The following is a 23343-nucleotide window of genomic DNA, read 5'->3' as shown; positions in this document are numbered from 1 at the left end:
TTCCGCTTACGCGCAATCAGATAAGCCTGAATCTCGGAGAGGGTCGTACGGTCACTATAGACCTTTTCATCGGGCGAGGAGGATAAGGCGCACGGCGAGCATTTCCTCCTCTCTGGCTTGGGCGTTCCGGCACGGCGCTGCTTGAACGTATTACTGTCGCGTGCTGCGGAACGATTTCGAGATGTTTTAGATGGTACTTTGTAAAATTTACGCCATGTCCGTTCATATAAGGTCGCCAGGGAAGCTTTTCGGTGCATCGGTAACTACAGTAGGCGAAAATATCTCTTGGGGGCGCAAATATGTGACGCGCTTTATCAGCCGCGGTGTACGCGCATTATCAGTCGCGGTGTGTGTATGTGTTAAGAACTATTTTGCTTATATCGGTTTTAATTCAACAAAGAAAACCAGTGTCTCTGTAATAGCAGCATGAAATGGTAAATCTGCTCACTATCTGATCGCTTGGCGTAGGGAGTAAAACATGAAGCATAAGAGCGCATGCTCATGCACGGCCAACCTAAGGCAATAACGAAACATCTAAGCGGCAGGCGCTATCAAATATTTGTGATGCACCGGCATCGTTCTCGTGCATTTCAAGTCTAGTAGGCTCAAATTACCGTATGTCTACGCTAGCCTTCCTGCATGAGGCCGATGGCGCTGCCGAACACAGCGATCACTGCGGTTGGTGAACCAGCACGATACATATGTAAGCTGTGCACTTCGGCATTGCTTTTTTGGCCTGTATACAGCCATAATATATGAGAGGGATCGCATAAAAAGAATGCGATGCCTATTTTTGAGGACAAAACTTTCGTAATACGTGTGAGTGTGTCGTAGAGAACGGAACGAACACAACCGAAAAAAAAATTCGGTTATTATCCTCTTTCTTGAAAAAGCAAGAGAAAACGGGCTAATGCCGCAATACCACCTCGCATAGTCACGCCCCACAACGTTTATAAATACATAACCATTGATGCCGTATTCTTGGACCATGCGCTATATAGAACAAAGATATTTGTAATCCAGCACCTACCGCTGCTTAGGACGCTCGTGCAGTTCGTAAAGAGTCCCTTTGCTGGACAAGCTTAATTCAGACTGTAAGGTATGCTGCTATTACTTGCCAAAACTATTTTATTCAGGGGCGGAAACCTCATCCATCAAACCAAGTAGTCACGCAATGTAACCTGCAGCGAACAGTTTGAACGCTTGTCAAAGTATAACATCACAGCTCCTATCGTAGCAGAACGGTACCCACGCTGTTACGATCATCGCATATGTTTCATGGCTCCTAAACCGCAGCTTAGAAATAGAGGATAATACTGCAATAAGGTTACATTAGTGATTGGAACATTCAGAAATACACAATTGATCTCCGAGGCTGATTGTAGGCTCAAATATGCGCGCACACATCGGACTGCCTGTTCCATCCACCTCAACGCCAGCGGAAATTCCGGCCATGATGCATTAAACCACTTCAGCACGTCTCACAGAACCATTTACCACGTAGAAGACGCACGTCATACTAAACAGACCGCACGACCGCGAAAACAAACGCCAGAACCTACCGCTGAGCGTATACCTGCCATGTAAAAGACTGCTTTCACCCAAGCCAGTATGGCGCTGCTCATAAATGGCGCCACTGCGTTCACAATATGGCGGCGCCTACGAAAAAACGGTCTATAGACGGCTGAAAGCACAGTCACTGCTTGTACACGCTCCGTATACGACGGCAGCGTAGCGCATGGTGCGTCATCTTCCGACTCAAGAGTCATCGTCCGGCGGTGCAGCAGAAACCTGACAAATGATCTCGCCGTCGTCGAGTTCTGCGCACGTCAGTACAGCAGTGTCAGCACCTGTGAAACTGTCAAATGAGACGGTGTCCGAAGTCGCAATGCAACCACTGTGCAGGTCTCGGCAGAGTATTTTCTGCGTCAGTAGGGAGCACATCAGAAGGCGATAAAACTTAGGCCTCCCGGCATCCACTGGCCGGCATTCCCCAGTGCAGTCTGCGCAGGCACTGTCGGCGCCATTAGAGACTTGATGCGATGTTTCCATATGCCGCGTTGGATCACCGAAACCTCGACACAGCACACAAAGCAAACACCACCATGCCAACACCAGTCACACAAACGAAAAAACGTGGCCTGCTCGCAGTGTCGTGCGTAAAGAAACAAATCAGCTGCTGGATTGTCGTGACATGACTTACTAAGCTGAAACCGGAACTGCTGCAGAGCCACTCTATCGAACCAGGCAGAAACGATGATGATGAGCGGGGATTTCCAGTAGCGCCACTTCGTGGGGCAGCAAGGAAGCTCCGTTCAAAACAAAAATGGCGTTCAGCAAGTCGAACCATGCACCGGTCAGAGTCGGTGCATGGTGCTCTCGACCGAGTTGGCTCAAGGAGTGTCCGAAAAATCAGACGAGAGGTTGCAAGGTGTCCGAACTTTCGGCAGTTGTTATACATTATGGTCTATGGGGAGAATGGCGGTGCCGCAAGGCTGACCGAACAATCGGGCATGTCCGAGTTTTTGTCCGGAAAATCGGTTGGCGACTGTAATTGTGAGGATGTTGCCTTTTTAAATCTTTATTCTTTTTGACAAGATCATTCATGGAATGAAAATGTCTTTATGGGGCATTGTGGTCAGATGAAGCGTCACAAGATGTTGCTAACAGCGTCCAGTAATCTGGTATTACGCAAATGCTCTTGCGTATTCCGAATACCTGGCATGCTAAAGTTCTCTAATGAGAGTAGAATCACGAGCATTTGCAGCAGCTGCTTTTCTTGCATGTGCACAATATCTGTAAGCATTTAAGTTTGTGTTAAAATTTTTTATATTGGATTCAATGTTCAAGTTTTCTTCTTGATTCATATTGAAATCTGCTATTTCGTATTTCATCCCTACTTTGAAAGTTTTATCTAATCCTTCACGTTTTTTGAGACAGATGCTGTAATAGGTTTTGCGAAACATCTTATTGGCTGACAACAGAGGGAACCCAGCCATTAACTACATAAATGTCGAATGCTAATGGTAGCTCGTAATAAAGCCAATGTAACTGAAGCACTTCTGGTTTATTGTGTGAAAAAAAAAAAGCTAATGGATGCATTATGATGACATCTACGCATTAAAAATATCTGCATGCCTTCATATTATAATTCAGCTGTATTTTCTTGCCAAATACTAGATATTGCTTCTTGTCCATATTGTGCATTGCAAGCTGTGTGCTGCATACTGTGTTTGCTATTTTATTTTTATGTTACAATAATTTTTACAGTGCAGCTGTGCACTGTTTTTAAACCTGTGTTCACGTTCGTTTATATTTTTTTTTATTTACGGTACCCCTAAAGACCTTCAGCATGAGGGTCTTTAAACTCGGTAGCAGAGATTTGCATAACACCACCATGGCGCAGTCCAGCAGACATAAAAACGCAGAAAAACACTGGTGAAATTCTAACACCGTAGCAAAGACAAAGAGGAATACCATTAAGCACCAGAAACATGAATGCAGTATGGATACTAGAATAAAGTATTTACATAAAAACAGTGCAAACAGGTCAAAGAGAGTTTATTTTAGAAAAATCAAAAGTTGGGTGTTATGAATGCATGTATGTTCTTGAAATCATTTGTCATTACAATGGGGATGTTCGGTAAGAGGACATCTCAGTGCTTTATTGGGCGTAACATAAACATGCTGCGTAAAAGGATGTGTGATGTATTAGGTTTTTATTTTGATGACCTTAGCATGGAAGAATGGCTGACACTAGAGTGGTTGATGCATGCACATTTTTTGGTTCAATAAGTGTAGCCTGAGTGAGCTCTTGAATGTTTATTGGGAGCTTATTCGATGTTGCATCTGCCAACGTGTACTGAGCAGTTGGCTATTGCAGAGCTGACTCAGTATACCTAAAGCTAAGATTTTCTTATAGCTCCAGTGTTGTTTTGGGATATTAAAATAATAACTCAATCGATCAATCGATTGGCAGCACAAACACATATGTGCTTGTGATATGCAACTGTTACCTGGCGTAGCATTTCAGTGGAATTGTGAGGTTGTGTATACATATAATGAAACCATTGTCAGACCTGCAATGGTTCCTTGGAAAACAGTTGTACATTGTAAATTTCACATTTTGCTTATTATTTAATTCTTAAACACTGAGAAAAGCTACTGCACAGCAAGATGATATGAATACCGTGTGGGGGTACACAGCAGTGCTACCTTTTTTCGTGAATATCAAGAAGGACCTCACGACAAGTCCCTGTGCATCCTTGCATAAGCTATACATAAATAAATAAATAAATAAATAAATAGGAACAACTTGCAGAAAAGTTATGGTGCACTGCATACTTTTATCATATATTCCTTGTTGAATTATCCTTGTTTTCATATCTCCTTCTTGTGCCAAATAAGTCTGTCCATTAAAAATTTGGTTTCACTACAGTTCTTGTATCTTCAAGATCATGAAAACATACAGCTGCTGAAGAGATTAAGAATTTTAATTTCTTCAGGGAGTTTTGTCAAGTTTACAGAATGTAGAAAGAACAGTGAAAGCAGTGAACTTGCTACATGACAACACAGTGACACCAAGCGTAAACACCCAGCCCCCTACCATCAAACTTGTTTTACTATAACACTTTACATGTTTTATTCAAACTTGCAGCACAGGCAGAATCAGAAGTGTTCCAAGAAGTATGCGTAATGTTCTAAATATCATTGACATCAGTGCTTTTGCTTTTGATGCACTGTCTTGGCATTTGCTATTGTGCACATGATGCCTGAAGGAGATATAATAAAGGAAAGAATCTTTGAGATACTAAGTGAAAATACAGTCGAAGTCTGTTTTAACAGTTCTACACATAATGATCTATGGGTTATAATGACCAGATTTCGATCACACTACAAATTTCAGACTGTATTCATTGACATTATGTCTAGATATAATGGCAACTTTTCAAAGCGTCATAATGGATCAATGAACAAGACACCCTTGGTCACATGTCTCAGTAGTGTCGGGAGTGTAAAATGTTCTTCTAGAAAAGATGGCTAGGTGTCACTATGGGACAAAGAATTGCTCAAAAGTCTACATTTGGGGGTGTGTCCAAACAGTTGAAAACACTTTTTTACATTATATGCAGGATTGAGCAGTGGTGAAAGCGCAAGGCTGGTCTTTTACACCTTCAGATAGGCTTAAACAGAGAAAATTAAGTTTTGCTTGATGGCTGAATGACAATGATTTTCATCAATGGTGGATTCAGCATTGCTTGGCCTCAATGATGTATTGCCACCTACATACCCAATTTTTTTTTTATTGCTTTAGGCACATTGCACACTGTGCACAGGAAATGTTTTGTTGCACTCTTGCCCAAGGAAACCACTTTGACTAATGAATTACTGACTCAAGGTCCACAGACTGTGAACTTTGAGTCATTGAATTCACAGTTACGGTAATGAAGCCATAGTGAAGCTGTCTGTTGCTACTGTTATTGAAGACCTCCATTGCTCTGAAGTTATTTTTACACATCCTTGCATTTCTGCTATGCATTTTTATTGGTAATGCATATGACAAGTTGTATCAGAAGCAAAAGCATTGCTTTGGAATTGTTACAAGCCATTCCCGTGTACATTGGAGAAGATGCAAGCAAGGGGATGAAGTGGATCGAAAAAGCACTTCTGTGGTTGTTGTTCCGCCATCTCGGCTTCTCTCTGTATATTTTACCTAAATACATTTTCCCTTGTTTTTTGCCTAGTCTTATCCTCGTCAAATTTTTGGTGGAGCTGCGGAGGTACCAACTCGATGCAACGGAGCTCTGCAGCGCCCGACATCTGGCTCTTCCCACAATGACAGAAGAGACAGTTCTTGCCAACAACAGTGGTAACGTCAACGATTGTCGTTGCCCAGCCAAGAGACCTAGGCATGTTTTATGGAACTGATGATGTCGACATTGAAGAGTGGTTGGCGGTCTACAAGTGTGCAAGTGAGAACAACCGATGGGATGATACGGTCATGTTGGCCTACATCCTATTTTATCTTCAAGCGACAGCAAGGGTCTGGTTCCAGAATCATGAAGAGAAAATTGGAAGCTGGGACACCTGCAAGGAAAACATGTGTGCTCTTTTTAGTAAGTCTCTTGGTCGAAAGATAGTCGCGAAGGAGGAGCTAGCATCATGTGCTCAAACATCGATGGAATCCTGCGTGTCTTTATACAGGACAGGATGTGCTGGCCCTTTGCCGCAAAGTGGATGATGGTATATACGGCCGAGCGTGAGAAAGGGGGAGACGTCCTAGAAGGGATAGCAGATGATTCAGTCAGTGTTAATCTTAAAGTACTGTGACCCGGTGGATGCTATCATTGATGAGCGCAAGCGTTTTGAAAACACCAAAAGTCGACGTGTTGCCTATCAGTTCAGCCGACTTCCCCACACGGCAGCAACATCGTCATGCGAAGACGTACCTGCGTTACAGCTGCTGCTAACCACGCAACACGTGACGAAGATCATTGGCGTGAACTTGAGGCTATATCTCCTGCTTCCCAGTGCCCCCGTGCCTGCGAGTCCAGCGCTACCATGATACCACTTGTCCAAATCGTTTGTTAGGAGCTATCGAATGCTGGCCTAGACTATGTGTGCCCCTTCGCTTTCTCCCGCCCAACTGATAATTTCCCAGGTTCCTATACCCAAGGCCAGAGGCTACGTCACCGCAGTCCGGCCATGTGGAGGACTGTTGCTGACCGGCCCATTTGCTTTAATTGCCGTCGGATTCGTCACGTCGTCCGCTATTGCAATAACCAGTGGTCTTGGCCCCATGTGCCCTATGCACCTAACCGTTGCCCTGAGACTGATCCTGGCCGCTTCCAGCCTTACCGTGAGTCCCCTCAGGCCAACAGTGATGACGCTCCAACCATGTTGCACTGTCATTTACTGTCTTCACGTGGCCACCAGTCCCATTCGCCGTTATCTCGTTGCCCATCATCTTGCTCTCCACAATTCTGCCGCCCTCCATTGCCAATTGGACGCCTGCCTCCAGAAAACTAGACAATGCAGCTTCCGGAGGTGAAGCTGCATTGACGACTCGTCTGCAAAATCCTCTGACCACAGTGCTGGCTAGACGCAACTTAATTGACATTAAGGTAGACGGTACACATGTCGCTGCTCTCTTGACACGGAGGCTCATATACCGGTAATGCATTCGGAGCTTCGCCGTCGGCTTAAGAAGGTCCTCTTGCTACCCACGTTACCATTCGTCAGAGTCGCTGATGTGGAAATGCTTCCCGCCCTTGGTATATGCTCCACACGAATAAGTATTGCCGGCTGCTGTACGATTGCATTACTTGCTGTGCTTGAGCACTGTTTCCATCAGCTCATCCTAGGCATGGACTTTCTACCTGCCCACTCTGCCCTTATCGATTGTGGAACTGGATTGCTTCATCTTGACCTACCTCGCTACTGTGACGCTCCGCCTACCCGTCAACTGGGTTTGTTCCATGGATTACATCCGTCTGGCACCTCAATTCATTACATATGTGGACCTGATGTCTCTCCCTTCTATTCCCGATGGCGATTACGTCCCGACTCCCATTGCTGATGTACTATTGGCCAGAAATGTAGCCGTTACCCCCCCCCGCCCCATACCATTCTCACTGTTTCTAATAACCGTGCGTCCCTTCCCATCTTGAACTTCAGCTGGTGCATGCAACTTATCCCAAATGGCATGACTCTGGCGAGTGTCTCTTCTGTCAATGAGTATGTCATTTCTACATTAGTTGCTCGCGATCCTTTGCTCCCCACTGCTTTCCCCACCTCAAGCCATACAGCCGATTGTGATATTACCAAGATGATCACGCCTGACCTCCTTCCAGCACAGGCTGCCAATATCAAGCACATGTTGATGTCTTATCGCGACATCTTTGACTTTGATGACAGCTCTTTGGGCCAGACATCTGTCGTCACTCACTGTATCCATACTGGAGACACCAGCCCCATTAGATGACGTTCTTATCATGTGTCCCATGTTGAACGGCAAGTAATTCAGCGCGAGGTCTAAACAATGCTCGCAAAAGACGTTATTGAACCTTCCTGGAGTCCCTGCCCATCACTGGTCGTGCTAGTAAAGAAGGACGGTAGCTGGCGCTTCTGTGTAGATTACTCTAACTTGAACAAAGTCACATGATAGGACGTCTACCCTCTGCCGAGAATCGATGATGCTCTCGACTGTCTTCAAGGGTCTACCTACTTCTTCATCAACCTACAGTCAGGATACTGGCAGATTGCTGTAGATGACCTGGACTGCTAAAAGACAGCATTCGTTACACTGGATGAACTTCTTCAATTTAAGGTGATGCCATTTGGCTTGTGTAATGCCTCAGCAACGTTTGAAACGATGATGTACTTTCTCCTCCATGGCTACAAAAGGTCCACATGTTTTTGTTATCTAGATGGTGTCATCGCTTTTTCTCTGACATTTAAGAGCCACTTTACAGACCTGTCGGCAGTTCTTGATGTTTTCCGGCGAGCAGGCCTACAGCTAAACTCATCAAAATGCAGTTTTGGCCGTCATGAAATCACTGCTTGGCCACCTTGTCAGTGCTCGTGGCGTACAGCCTGATCCCGACAAAATTCGTGTCGTGAAAAATTTTCCAATACCACATTCGACCAAAGACTGCTTCGTCGGCCTATGTTCTTATTTTAGACGCCTCGTCAAGAATTTCGCTGTCATAGCCCATCCCTTAACAGAACTCCTGAAGAAGGACATATCATTTTCGTGGGGTCCTGAACAAGCTGATGCCTTATCATTACTTATCACCTCACCCATCTTGGCCCATTTTGTCCTGTCCGCGGCCACTGAAGTTCCCACCATTGCTAGCGGACATGGCATCAGCGCTGTCCTTGCCCAGAGGCAACAAGGACAAGACCGCGTCATCACTTAAACCATTCATCTCCTCTCCCCTTCAGAGCGCAAGTTTTCGATCACTGAACGGGAATGCCTTGCTTTAGTTTGGGCGGTTGTAACATTTCGACCATACTTGTTTGGCCATGCATTTTCAGTCATCACAGACCACCGTGCAGTATGCTGGTTGTCCTCCTTTAAAGACCCCACTAGACGACTTGGTTGCTAAGCATTGAAGTTTCAGGAGTACACCTTTGATGTCAGTTACAAGTCCAGCCGAATACACCAGGATGCTGACCGCCTCTCCCGTCATCCCGTGAATCCTCCCGACTCCGCTGCCCATGATGCCGACGCGTGCATCCTCGCTATTTCTGACTTTAACGATATCCAGAAGGCACAGCTGAATGATGCATACTTGCGCTCCATAATCCACCAGCTACACTTTCGCCAATACGACCCATCTCTCCACCTGTTTGTGCTCCGTGATGGTATTCTCTACTGACGCAATGCTAACTCTGACGGCTCAGACTTTCTGCTTGTACTTCCTACATCCCTCTGTTACACTGTGCTCCAACAGCTGGGCATCTTGGAATGTCCTCCCGTACATACGAATGAGTGCGGTGTTTGTTTTTCTGGCCAGGCCTTTACCGTTCTATACGTCAGTTTGTTGATGCTTGTGAGTCCTGCCAGCACAGCAAGCGCACGTTCTTGTTACCCGCCGGTCTGCTTCAGCCTATCAAGATCCCAACCGTCCCATTCTACCGCGTGGGCCTAGACCTGGTTGGACCATTCCAGACTTCTTTTGCGGGGAACAAGTGGATTGCCGTAGCCACTAACTACACCACACAGTATGCCATCACCTGGGTACTACCGACAAGCTGTGTCACTGACGTTGCAGACTTTCTGCTTCATGACATCATTCTCCACCATGGCACGCCATGAAAGCTGCCTACTGATTGGGGTCGTTCATTTCTTTCGAAAGTTCTAGATCACTTCCTTCGTTCGTGTTCCACATGTCACAAGCTAACCACAGCCTACCATCCACAAAGAAATGGACTTACCGAACGTCTTAATCGCAAGCTGACCGCAATGCTCCCTATGTACATTTCCGCAGATCATCGTGATTGGGACAGAACTTTGCCTTTTATGGCATTCACGTACAACGCTTCCTGCCACGACACTGCCGGCTTTTCTCCTTTCTACTTGTTGTTTGGCTGCCACCCAATGCTGCCATTTGAGATTTTCCTGCCATCCGATACCTATGTTCCCGCAGAGTACATCCACAGTGCTGCTGCTCGGGCTCAAACAGCTCGCCAGACTACACGGGATCGTCTCTCTGTCTCACAGATATCCCAAAAGGCCTGCTATGACAGCCACCACAGACCCGTTCACTTCTCTCTGGGCTCTTTGGTCCTTCTTTGGGCGCCATCCCACCATGTGGGCCTGTCTTTGAAGCTTCTGTCTCACTACTCTGGCCCTTATACAGTCGAACCTGGATATATTGAACTCGCATATTTCGAATTATTGGCTATATCGAACACACAGATTACCCCCTTGAAAATACTATGTAAAAGTATAGGACAATTGCGTAGTATATCGAATTCCATTTTCGTCGGACATTCGATATATTGAACGGCACGCCGCGCCACGCCCCTGGAAGGTGCGCTTTTCCCAAAGACATTTGTGACCGGTCCTCAGGGGAAAACATTTCCGCAGAGTCAGTCAGCAGGCTCCTCCTCTGCGCATGCGCGGCCGTCGCCTAGCGATGGAGACACAGAGCCTTTCCCCCGTTCTTGCGCCCCACCGGCGCGAGCTCTCTCGCTCCTCCTCTACCGCCGGCGTGTGCATTGGGCAAGGGCATTGGAGCTCAGCGAAGAGAGTGCGCGGCATGGAGACGCGGCGACGTTTCCAAGCCACGCTTCCTGGGAAAAGGGAGAGTGAGGGGTCGGCATGGTCGCTTGTGGGCCAGGGGAGACAAGAGAGCCAGAGAGGGCTCAAAAAACGAACGCAGCACCTTTGACAGCATATTCCACCAATCTTTTTCCCCGCTCTCTTCTTTCTTTTCCCTGTGTCGTTCCTTCGCAGCCCCGTTGGCTGCCGCTCGAACAGGCTTTGCTCGGACTGCTCCATCTGTGCGTCGCGCATTTTGTTGTGCGTACCTTTGTTTCAACGTACTGTGTGTAGCGTGTGTGATTGCGGTCATCTGGTGAGCTATGGCATCCGCGGACATAAAAAAGAGGAAGAACCTGGACTTTGCAAGAAAGCTTGAAGTAATCTGGCGTGTCGAGAATGGAGAAAAGAAGTCCTCTGTGGCAGACGCATTCGCCATTCCACAGAGTACTTTAAGTACGTTGTTAAAAAACAAGCAGGACATCAAGCTTAAAGCAGGTGAAGAAAGTCGCTCGGGAGCATGTCGTGTGTGCCCTGCTGCTTTTGACAAAGTGGAGAAGGCACTCTATCTGTGGTTTCTTGAAATCCGAGCGAAAAATATTCCCGTGGATGGCCCGATGTTAATCGAAAAGGCCAAATGGTTTGCTACGGTTCTTGGCGAAGAAAACTTTTGCACTGGCACTGGATGGCTGCAACGGTTTAAAAACCGCCACGGCATTGTAGGAAAGGCCATTTCAAGTGAAAGTGGGGCTGTCAACAGCCAGGAGATGCAGCAGTGGCTTTCTGAGGAGTGGCCGAAGATCACTGAGAAGCTTTTGCCTGCAGAAATCTTTAATGCAGACGAAACTGGTCTCTTTTGGCAAATGTTGCCGAATAAGACACTCGCTCTTCGTGGAACCTCATGCCATGGTGGTAAAATGAGCAAAGTGCGTGTGTCGGTGCTGCTTGCAGCAAACATGGACGGCTCGTGCAAGCTGCGGCCATTCGTGATCAGGAAGAGCAAGTCACCACCCTGCTTCAGGAACTGTAAACAGCTTCCCGTCCGCTACGGCTGTAATAGGAAGGCCTGGCTGACACGTCAACTTTTTGTTGAATGGCTGCAGGCTTGGGACGCTGAGTTGGGCAAGTCGGGCCGCCGAGTTTGCCTTCTGGTAGACAACTGTTTGGCCCATCAAACGTCTTGCAAGCTGCAGCACATCGAATTGAAGTTTCTGCCGCTGAACACCACAGCGAGACTGCAGCCCCTCGACCAGGGTATCATAAAGGCATTCAAGGTAGGCTTTCGGAAGTGACTTATTCAACGGTTCTTCATAAACCTCCGCATGGGAACCGATCTCAAGATTGACCTGCTCGGTGCGATCCAGATGATTACCGGCGCTTGGGGCGACGTGAAGCAGGCCACAGTAGCCAACTGTTTTGGCAAGGCAGGCCTTAAAGTGGCCGGAGATGAATGTCCGGAAGCTTTAGATGACGATGAGTGCTTGGAGGACGCGTTCCGCGACTTGTCCAATTTTCCTGGCGCCGTCCCGTCCGAAGTTACTGTTGATGACTTCATTAACGCTGACAGCGAAGTTCAAGCGGTAGCCGACCTCGCTGATGAGGACATTGTGGCCGGAATAGCTGGCGTTCAAGACAGCGATTCCAGCGACGACGAGGGCAACTGTGTTTTCGAAGAAACGCGGCCGTGCACAGCCACTGAACTGGTGTCAGCGGTCAGCCTGATTCGGCTCTGTTGCGGCAAAATGGAAGGCACTGGGCTCTCGCACCTGGACAGTCTCGAGAAGATTGAGACTAGTGTTTTAAACTTCATTTCTCAGGGAAAAAAGCAGCCCAAAATTAGTGATTTTTTTTCCGTGAGATAAAGCGCTTTCATATTGTGTGCACATGCGATGTGATTCGCGGCTGTTCCAATCGGTAAGCCACAATTTTTTATGATCGCGAGTGCTTTTTTGGCCTACATCTGTATATCGAATTTTCGCTATATCGAACTATTTTCCGATCCGTTGAATTCGATATATCCGAGTTCAACTGTATAGTCCTCTACCAGCTCAGTGAAGTCATGTATGAGATCGCCCCCGCGGACAGTAGTTCGTCATCATCTGTACCATCTAGTGATATCATGCACGTCACCCGTTTGAAGCCCTGCTTCTCCAACAACCCTTCCCTTCCCTAAGCACTGAGACGGCACTCCCACTGGCAGGGGTAATATGTTACAAGCCATTCCTGTACATTGGAGAAGGCTTAAGCAAGGGGATGAAGACAAGGATTGAAGAAGCGCTTGTGTGGTTGTTGTTCCGCCATCTTGGCTTCTCTTTGTATATGTTACCGAAATATATTTTCCCTTTTGTTTTGCCTAGTCTTATCCCCATCACAGAATTAATTTGTGTGAGCACTCGCCATGTTAAATGTGGGCAACTGCATTGCCTGCATACACCTTCCTGCTTTCTTCCTATTATTCTTTCCAGTGCTTTTGCAGTGCCACCTTTGTTCACAGACATTGAGGAGTCCTGTACATATTTTATTGTAAAGGTTTGGAAGTGTGTAGAGACCATGTTTGTCCAACATTAACTTGTAAGCGAAAAATGTTGCAGACTTCTTTCTTGTGCTGTGTTTTGGTCATGCTACTGCTATGATTTCTTTGCCCCTACTTAGAGATGTTGCTGGTTGTGAAGAAGCAAAAGTGGAGATTATGGAATTTGTCAATTTCTTGAAGAATCCACAGCAGTATATTGAGCTTGGGGCCAAGATTCCAAAGGTATAGTGTGTACTTATTTAGCATTTTGTTTCATGTGAAGTTAGCGAGCAAATGGATTCTTGCAAGTATAGAACCTTAGCCTAGTTTGTCATAAAGGGTAGTAGATTAGGTTTTTAAATGAGAGTTCAGTCTTGTACCCCTTTCGTAGGTTAATTCAGTCCAACCTTTCTGACCTATGCAGGCAAAATGCACATGTAATTACTGTCTGCTTGTGTGTACAACAGAATGTCTCCTTTTCTTTTTCAAACTCAATAGTTGAAATTTGAACATTTGACTTGAATGTTGTTGGATCTCTGAAAATTTTGGCGGCAGCAATATGGCAGCGATTTTTCATTACTTATCATTATGACTCCTCATTCAGCAACTGCCCATTATCACAACAGTTCTCAGAAAACAGATGCTCCTGGGTTAGCCTCAAATGATACACATTTCTAGTATATTGCGCTATGATGTGTGCGTAAGGCTAATACAGTCAATGTCCGATTTTTTGGACCCCCTAGGGACTGTGAAAACGTCCGAAAAATAAATTTAAAGGCCTGCCAGTGCAATTATTAGGCATCTAGGTGCTCATACTGTGGCATGATACTGCTGGTGCGCGCATGTGTAATTGAACACATTTTATGTCACGTGGCAGTGGCCCCTTTGCACTCTTGGTATGCTTCACCCCAGTACATTACGTATGCGTGACCGTGCAACACCGCTGTATTGCGGCGAAGCCGACTTTCGGGAACCGGCATTAGGCAACGCTTTAGACCCCTGCCGTGCATTCTGCACCTCGACACCATTGGTGAGGATGATGAAGGCAGAGTGACCGCCATTGCCGATAGTGGCGAATCTTTTAAATGAAAAAATACTGCACCGAACAGCAGGAGGCTTGATACTGAAAGTCGAAAGAGCTAGGCCTAATGACAGTGCAAAACTACTATGGCTGCCAGCGGATCGCCATGTGAGACAATTAAAATGGCAGTGGTAGTAGCATAATTGCTACTGTTTAATGCCTTTTCGGATCTGTGGTCATGTTAGGAAGTTAGAAAAATTGTACAGGGAAGGGTTCCAGCATCCAAAATTTCAGCCGTCCTTATACATTGGCTCTATGGGGTACGTGGTGGGGCCTCAAGGGCGTCTGAATAATTGGGCATGTCTGAAAACTTGGTCTTGGCTGTGAGTAGATAATGTGTTATAATCGGTAGATGTCGGTATGCGAAATGCAAATGCCTTACCTCACCAAAATTATAAAAGCATACAGCTGTCATGGAAACGATGTCTTCAAGCATTTTCATTGAACAAATGTGAGGGAAAGAGGCTTAGGCTTTTCTTTTGTTTTTATTCCAGTGCATGAAATAAATTTTGCTTAAAAGTGTCTCCATTTATCATTGTGGTGGTTTGAAGAAAGATGAAAGAAAATGAAACATAGTGGAAAAATAAGAACTAAACAATTACTGCGACTGTTCTAGCTTGTTGATGAATATGAAAGAAACTGAAAAGGCTTTTCTAATAAGGTCTAGAGACATAGCTGTGCAGAAAAGTTGAATTGTAGTTGTTACATTTCACCAGGCAGTAAAGTTGCCATGAAAAGTGGGACTGATATATCCTAGGACTTCACAATCTATGCACGAATGGAAAAAGAAGATAAATGCATGTGCTGCACTGCTGGCCTCAGACTGAGCTCAATATCTCTGAGGGAAAAAGAAAAGAAAGTGTTCTACACTGTTTGGAAGCGCCGACAGTCCACAAGCACTATTACTCAGGAAAAAAAGAAAAGAAAGATGACACACCGTACAGCCATGATTGCTTCTACAACATTACAATTGTAATAGTGCTTCAGCGAGCCACAAAGAAAAAATAAATGAAATAAATAATCATAAGAGAGGAAGAAAACTGATGCGCTGCTATGATTGGCTGCATTTGTGTGACCTACGGTGTGGAGATGCCATACAGCCTTTCCCCCTTCCCGGCTCATTGAGACACTGTACAGCCATGGTTTATTCTGTTTGTTGTAACCATTGTCCTCGGTCAGTGTAGGTGTAACAGTGCTGCTCGTTGCTCATTGTTGTGTGGCGCATTGATGTGTGGAGGCGCATTGAGGGCTCTTTCGAGAAGAAAAGAAAGTCACAGGAGTGCCACAGAAGAGATCCTGCATACATGTCCGGTTCAGTACCATAAGAGTTGATCAATTTCAAGACCTTACTTTCTCATCTACGAAGCGAAACTTGTGCAACTCCAGCAGAAAATGCAACCGAGTCTATGTGTAGATCTATAGTTATGTCCTCTCCAAGCTAACGCAATACAGTGGCTCAGCATGCATCCAGCATGTTCCTTGTGAACACCAGGCCAGATGGTTCCTCGGCACACTTTCAGAGTGCCTTTGAGAAAACAGTTATGCACCCTCCACAATGTTCATGTGCTTGGTGGCAGTTGTAAATGGATAGCTCCTCTCACAGTGTCCTTACAAAGCATTTTTGACTAGAAAAAGTGATCATAGTAGCCAAAAGTTCGCTCTAAATGGGATAGTTATGTGTGGGCTCGACTTTTTAAATAAATCCTTCCATCCTTCAGTAAATTGCTTGTAGTTAGCCCAGTGTGTCTTGTTTTTTTCCTCATGTCCGTGTCGTGTAGTGTTTTGTCAATGTTGTCAGCTATAGGTTGGCGGCAAGGCAAGAATGCTGCAGGGGAGGCTCCTCTGGAAAAAAAGCATGATATGCCTCCCCTTTCTTTCCTCCATGCTTCAAGAAATAATAGTTCCCTTGTGGATGCCACTGGCATGAAGAGGGAATTCCCTAGTTGTTCAGCAACAGTGAGTTTGTTGCGGTCATGCACCACATGTAAAAAAATCCAAAATCACCAAGTGTGGGAACAGAAGAGAGAACTCGCAGCACAAATCGGTCGTTTGAATAGGGGATTAAGAGAGGGATTTCAATGACCGCCTGTACAAAGTACCTCCTTGTTACCTCCTCTACCTGTGTCGATGTGCGGCACTGCTTGCTGCATTCTTGACCTGTCACTGACTTGATTTTTATTTTTGGGATCAGACAGATGCTACTTCTAATTCTGCTATGCTGTCTTTTTGCGGTACTTTTACCCTATGCATTGGAAGTTGTTTCCCTGAAAAAAGTGCTTGCAAGGGACAGCAGGGTTCCTGCAAAGGCTGTTGTAACTGTTTGTATATGTCAGCTGGGCCATCACAACTGCTACAGTTAGAAAAAAAATGTTTGTAATGGCTTCTGTACCAATGGTAAGCGATGATGATCAGTATGGCTACAGTGCCTGCTTCAGAAATAAGCTACCAGATGATGCCTGTGCTCACTTGCATATATTGTATGCCTGTTCTTGCTATCTTCCTGCTTTGTGTCAGGATAGGGTGTGGAGGGACCTAATGCTGGATGTTCTTAAGAAGTGATAAAAGATTTAGGCTTTTATGCTAGCATTTCTGTAGCTACTGGCCGATTGAGTTGTGAAAAAAAAAATTACTTATGTATCATGCTTCAGGGCGCCATTCTGACAGGACCTCCTGGCACAGGCAAGACTCTACTAGCTAAAGCAACAGCTGGTGAAGCCAATGTCCCATTCATTACTGTCTCGGGGTCCGAGTTCCTCGAGATGTTTGTTGGAGTTGGCCCATCTCGTGTGAGTTTTAAGTTATTCACTGTCTGTGATAATTTTTTCCCTGTTTATTTTCATTCCTTATTACATTTATTCAGTCAAAATGCCCATTGGTCAGCTGACTTCTGAAAAACTCTAGTCCATCAGAAAAACAATACAGTAGACTTCCATTAATTCGACTTTGGTTAATTCACATGTTCAGTTAATTCTATCCCGGCCAAACCGTACTTGACCAGTCAGCATGCATGTGCTGGAGCCCTATGGTCACCCTAATAGCGACCCCTTTAGTGGCGGTGTCTGCCTCGAGGAAGCTTGGGGACAGTGAATGCATTGAATAGATGTCACCAGAAGTGGTCAGGTGCGCGGGCCAGAGAGCTTGTAGCACCACCGTTGGCTTTTATCGGTCCCCGAGCTGAGCTTGTCTGGCTGCAATGACACCTCGCAGGTTGTGTCAGTTCCACTGTTGGCAGTGTTCACCCGCTCTTGCATGCATGGAAAAATATGCGGAGGCACTTTGGGCTGGATTTTCTACTGCCCAAAATTTGTCGTAAAAGTTCGCTCCATAGAGGTTGGCCTTAACACAGAAGTAGAGCAGCAAAGCTGATTTTAAATTATTGCGTGGCAAAGCTGACTACAGGAAACCGGCCGTCATTGTGCAACAAATTTTCTTGCTAAAAATCGGGTGCGCATTAGATTTCTACTTTGTTTGGGTACTTCAGTGTCATTTCTATGTTAGTTTACTGCTTTGGGCACATAGCAAGTGATTGTGCGTTTGATTTGGAGGCATGTTATAGAATCAGGCGAATGCTGCCAAATGAATCTGCAGTGTGTTCTGAATCTTACTTAATTTGACTTGCCAAATAACTCTATCAATTTCATCAGTCCATCAGGGTTGAATTATCAGAAGTTGACTGTATTTAATAGGAAGCATTCTGGTTTGAGGCATTAAAGGGGCCCTGAACCACTTTTTATCGAAGTGTAGAAAGGCATTTGAAGTGAAAATTGACTATTTCAGAAATGCTTTGCCGCAAAACATACTTCAATGCGTTCAAGCAGAAGCAAAGTTATTGGCAATCAAACATGGCCTCTGCTGTGCTCCCGTTCCTCCTTCAATACCTTGCACTGCGAAGGCTACAGCGCAGTGGGACGTGCCCACAATGCTCTGCCTTCTAAATGTCACCATGGCGCACAGTTCAAGTTTCATTTTGGATGTTAACGTAGACGCCACGACTTCCGCCTTTGGTGCCTACAACATGGTAAACCTAAGCCAAATGTGGTTGTCCTCAGCGAGCCGCAGTGCGCTTAGCCAGTGTACTCGTGGCGGCACCTTGCAGCGACCACGGTATCTACGCCATCTAGCCGACCGCATTTTGATGTCAGCTATCGGCCAATAGCAGCCATCTAAGGGAATGACGAAATAGTATGTTCAATGACAAAATAGTTCATCTAGAAGAGAGTGAGGACAGGACCTTTTGTTGAAAAGAGAGCATTTCAGAGAAAGGTGACTTCGCAATCCGCTTGCGAGCTCCACGCACTGCGTACGATAGCAAACTTGGCTGAGATGTTCACAGCAGTGTATGTTACCCGCGGACTATGTTATTTCACCAAGCCTGAGGGGTGGTTGAGGGCCCTTTTAACATCAGCTGCAGAAGCAGTAGAAGGCTGTTAGTACTTTGTGTCACTGGTAGGTGCGGTTCCTTGACATTGGAATGTATTTGAGGTACTTTTGTAATCATATTACTTTATGCTCAAGCAATAAATGAGAAGAAAGAGGGTTAACCAAGGGGCCCAATTTTTATTAGTCATATCATAAGAAGCCAACGAACACTGACACCAAGCACAACATAGGGGAAATTACTTGTGCTTAATGAATGAAATAAAAAAAACGATAAATTAATGGAAATGAAAGCGGATGAAAAAACAACTTGCCGCAGGTGGGGAACAATCCCCCAACGTTCACATTGCTCAAGCAAGACATCTTGAATTTACTCTTGCATGTGCACAATCTATTCCACGTTTGGTTAACACAAACTGATGTGAGCAGAACCTTTTGTCATTGGGGACTGTGCATTGAAGGTAGTGGTACTTATATAGCTCTTGTGTTTGCTTCATAGGTGCGCGATATGTTCTCTATGGCCCGGAAGAATGCCCCCTGCATTCTCTTCATAGATGAAATTGACGCAGTTGGTCGCAAACGAGGTGGTAGGAGTTTTGGAGGCCACAGTGAGCAAGAGAACACACTTAACCAACTGCTCGTGGAAATGGATGGCAAGTGATGATTGATTTATGTTACTAAACAACAGCTGTGGTACCAATATTTTTCACTCTGTCAGTGCGTGGGACTTGCTAGTGCTAAGAAATTCTGTAGCACTATCGATAGTAAAAATTGATGGTGTAGTTAGTGCAAGGTAAGGTTGTTATTCACTTACTGCATGAAGTATTGTGTCAAGTTAAAAAAAAATTTGCTCTTGGGCTCCTGCTTGATTGTTTTCAATATACAGTAAACCATCATTTTAATGAAGTCACTTTCTTTGAAATATTGCATTAGCAGAAGGTTTTCATGTTCCCATGTTACTATAATTATGTTATAGCTTCACTGATATTAAAGAAATACCACTTATAATGAAGTCATTTTTCTGTCCTGATGACTTCGTTTGTTGCAAAGAGGGTTTACTGTATAAGTTGTGTTTATAGAGCTTGCATACTATTATGATTACCTCAGTCCATAATGTTACCTTAAAAAAAAGGATTTCAAAAACTCCACCTGTTCAAGAAATATTGTTGAGTAGTGCGGAGCATTGTCTATTCTGAGTTTATGTGAAGTGCAACTTTTCTCGACGGAATTGTACAGCGCAAGCAAGCTCTATAGAGAATAAAGCTCTCATTACATGTAACTGGATGAGCTTCACGGTACTCGACAGATGCTAAATTGCATGCATGCTGTGAACATTTTGTCTAATTCTCATATGTCACGCTTGTTTCATCTCATGCATTGATGGCCGGTGGTTCCATATCAGCCACTTAACTTGGAACAAATGTTGGTGCTTGCATGTATGTTGCTTCAATGGCACTATTCATCAATGTATTTATTTAGCTGCTCGAAATCTATCAAGAACCTGAGTAACTTTAGATTGATGTGAAGTTCACCTTCATGTAATATATACTGACAGTAAAGAAACCTCGATTTTAACTATCTGTAGAAAGTTTTGTGGAACCATCAAGAATAGATGTTTTTTTTTTGTTGTTGTTTCTGGAATAGGTTTTAATACAACTACAAATGTCGTCGTTTTGGCTGCTACAAACAGAGTGGACATTCTTGACCAGGCTTTGTTAAGGCCCGGGCGCTTTGATCGGCAAATCTTTGTCCCTGCTCCAGACATCAAGGGACGGTAAGGGTCATTTCTTCTGCAAGAATGTTTTCATTTTGACTTGTGCAATACTGTTTAACCCTCAGGAGGCAATTTATTTTGCCAAATGCATGCGACCGCCCAGGATCGCAAATTTTTATTACAGATTTAAAATATTTCTAAAAATATTTCTGACTTATTCCAAAAAAAATTTACTGCAATTTTTTTATAGTGACCATAAAGTGACAAAAAAATATTTTCCGTAGGTAAACATGCATTGTTTATTCATGAATATAGATGAGCTTCCATAAATACTTATAATAAGAATAAAAACGTAGATACACTGAAATATGTATATTCTGATTCGGCACTAGGGTAGTAAGTAGTCCGCATCGGAGGAATCGCCGCTCGACTCACTTGCAGCAGAGAAACCAGTGCGCATGCCCATAGCATAATCAAACTGTGTATGTGAGCGCCCGCTAGAAAACATGATGGGTGTGTGGCCCATCAGAATAACCAAACGAGTCAGAAACTTACGGTAATCCTTTGTTCTTTCGCCAATGAGGGGCAATCGCTTTTCGTGAGCCAAGTCCCGCGAAAAGAAACACAGGCATCACAGCATCGATTGTATATGGTGGCATCGTTTGTATATACCAGTGGCCTCATGTGAACAGATGTAATTGCACCCCTGTGAGCAACAGATGAGTGAGCATATAGCGGTGACCCTTTGAGAGATAAGATATCCGATAGCTTTTTATGAGCGCAGCAAACGGAAACACCCTGCTAGATAAAACCAAAACTAACCGTCGTACGCCCTCGCACGCGTGGATGCGTGAGTGGTCACTGAAGCACCAGCATAAAGAAGCCATGGAATGAAAACCAAGAGACTACAGAGTAAAACAAAAAAATTTCTGGCTCTCTCATAATTGAGAATAGATGTAAGCATGAAATGGCAACCAGCAAATCAGGTTCGTTGGAGGTGATACTAGCCACAATCTTAATATGGGTGTAGTGCATGTTCGCAGCGGCCCACCCCACCACACTGCACCACACCACGTCATACTGTGTACTGGTCCATGTGGACGCTGCCCAGCTAGTAGAAGAAAACTGGCTGAAGGCCACATAGGCAGCGAAAGACGCGAGGGAGACAGAGCGCACTGGCCCAGCTAGAAGAAGAATGAATTGTGGGGTTTTATGTGCCAAAACCACAGTTTGACTATGAGGCATGCCGTAGTGGGGGACTCCAGATTAAATTTGACCACAAGGGGATCTCTAATGCACGGGCCACAGGCGTTCTTGCATTTCCCACAGCAGGGGCCGTGGGCGTTCTTGCATTTCGCCTCCATTGAAATGCGGCTGCCGTGGTTGGGATTTGATCTCGCGAGCTCATGCTTAGCAGTGCAATCCCATAACCGCTAAGCCACCACGGTGGGTAGAAGCACCTGAAGGAGGTGCCACCCAGTGCCACGCCATCTCTCGAGGCAATGCAAAACCCGCACCGCAGAACTCTCGAACCGCTGGCGTTCAGTGCTTACAGCAAAAGATGACAATGAAGTGTATGAAGTCCTGTATCTTTGTTTTGAACGTTGCCTATTGGAGATGACAAATAAAACTTCAGCGTACTAGAAGTTACAGCTTGAGTGATATTGTGAACAAACATTAGCAAGGACTCTGAAGCAATATCTTTTGTAACTTGTTTGGGCAGTAACTAGCTTTTGTAATGTGGTCCTGTACAAAGGGTTGGGGGCATAAGAGTTTCATATTAGTATAACTGGAGGGAAGTCTGAAGCTGGGATTGTTCAACCATCATGGGAGTGATGGGAAGTAAAGTCTACGGATTGGCATTCTGTTGACTGGCAAACTAGGCTACAAGTATTTATTGGCAGTTTTGGTTTCGCTCCAAGCGCAATTGCTGTAACCTGCAGTGGGACAGTGCAACACAAAGCTCTCTGCCTTTGTTCTGTTGCTCGAAGTGGCGATAGCGCGCTAGGCCAGCGGCTGGGATGGTGTTTGTGTCGCGGTGTGGTGTTGAAGCCCTGACGAGAAAGCGACGGCATCGTAAATGTTGAAAAAACATGTTTTGAGCGTTTGGATCTTGGTTAGAATAGGAAAAAGAAGGCACTACTGATACAAGACATAGACAGCTTTACTTCTAGTGGCTTGACAATCAAATTTTATTGATGGCTTCATTATGCATTGCTCATTTATGTGCTCATTGAAATGCGTGTTTTATGACTTTGAAAACACAAACTTACTTGTGGTAGGAAAGGTTGCTGCTTCCTGGCTGTAGTCTAGTGTCGCAAACTGGGTAAGTGCAAAGCCATGCCGTAACGCTTCGGAAGCGGTACGTCAACATCAAATAAAATGAAGCATACTCATAGGAGGCCTCAAATATTCCTGCTAGCAGTGCAGCAGATGTGCTTAAAAGTAATTGAAAACGTTCAGCAATCGTGACAGCCGACGCAGCCTTTTGAAAGAGCGAGAGTTGGCAAGTGCCTGCCGTTTGTGAGAAAAGTCTCGCGTTCGCACCGAGCAGGCGTCGTCGCAGACGGCACTTGTAGCATTCCTCTCAAGGGCACAACGCTTTCTCACAATACAAAATCTTTATTTCCATAAATGCTTGATGAGTATTTTTATATAAGTACCTGCATGGTTGTTATTGCTGTTGTAAAAATTAATAATTATTCTCTGGCGTTAAATTGGGAACAGAATTTCACAAGAATGCATACCCTGATGTGTCCTGGTGTAAACCATAGTAAACCGTGCTTCAATCTCAAAGTCATACAAAGTTTATGTAACATGTTGTGCATTTTATAACGCACTGCAGAAATAAAATTAGATATTAGGCGACCATATTTGAGTATAGCTTC

At 45.0% G+C, this 23343-nt stretch overlaps 1 protein-coding gene across 2 annotated transcripts in view; it reads left to right on the top strand.

Moving 5' to 3' along the window:
* Afg3l2 (AFG3 like matrix AAA peptidase subunit 2) overlaps window positions 1-23343 on the top strand; it is a 132709-nt gene that overhangs the window by 64632 nt on the left and 44734 nt on the right. For both annotated transcript variants that reach the window (XM_075672729.1, XM_075672720.1), the window contains exons 8-11: window positions 13424-13526; window positions 17013-17150; window positions 19241-19394; window positions 20386-20515. In XM_075672729.1, the coding sequence (XP_075528844.1) occupies window positions 13424-13526; window positions 17013-17150; window positions 19241-19394; window positions 20386-20515 (525 nt within the window). The remainder of the gene's footprint in view (window positions 1-13423; window positions 13527-17012; window positions 17151-19240; window positions 19395-20385; window positions 20516-23343) is intronic.

The sequence above is a fragment of the Dermacentor variabilis genome, chromosome 1 (assembly GCF_050947875.1).
Source record: "Dermacentor variabilis isolate Ectoservices chromosome 1, ASM5094787v1, whole genome shotgun sequence".
Lineage (NCBI taxonomy): Eukaryota > Metazoa > Arthropoda > Arachnida > Ixodida > Ixodidae > Dermacentor > Dermacentor variabilis.
The sequence above is the reverse complement of the archived record's forward strand: the minus strand, read 5'-3'. Positions and strand labels throughout refer to the sequence as shown.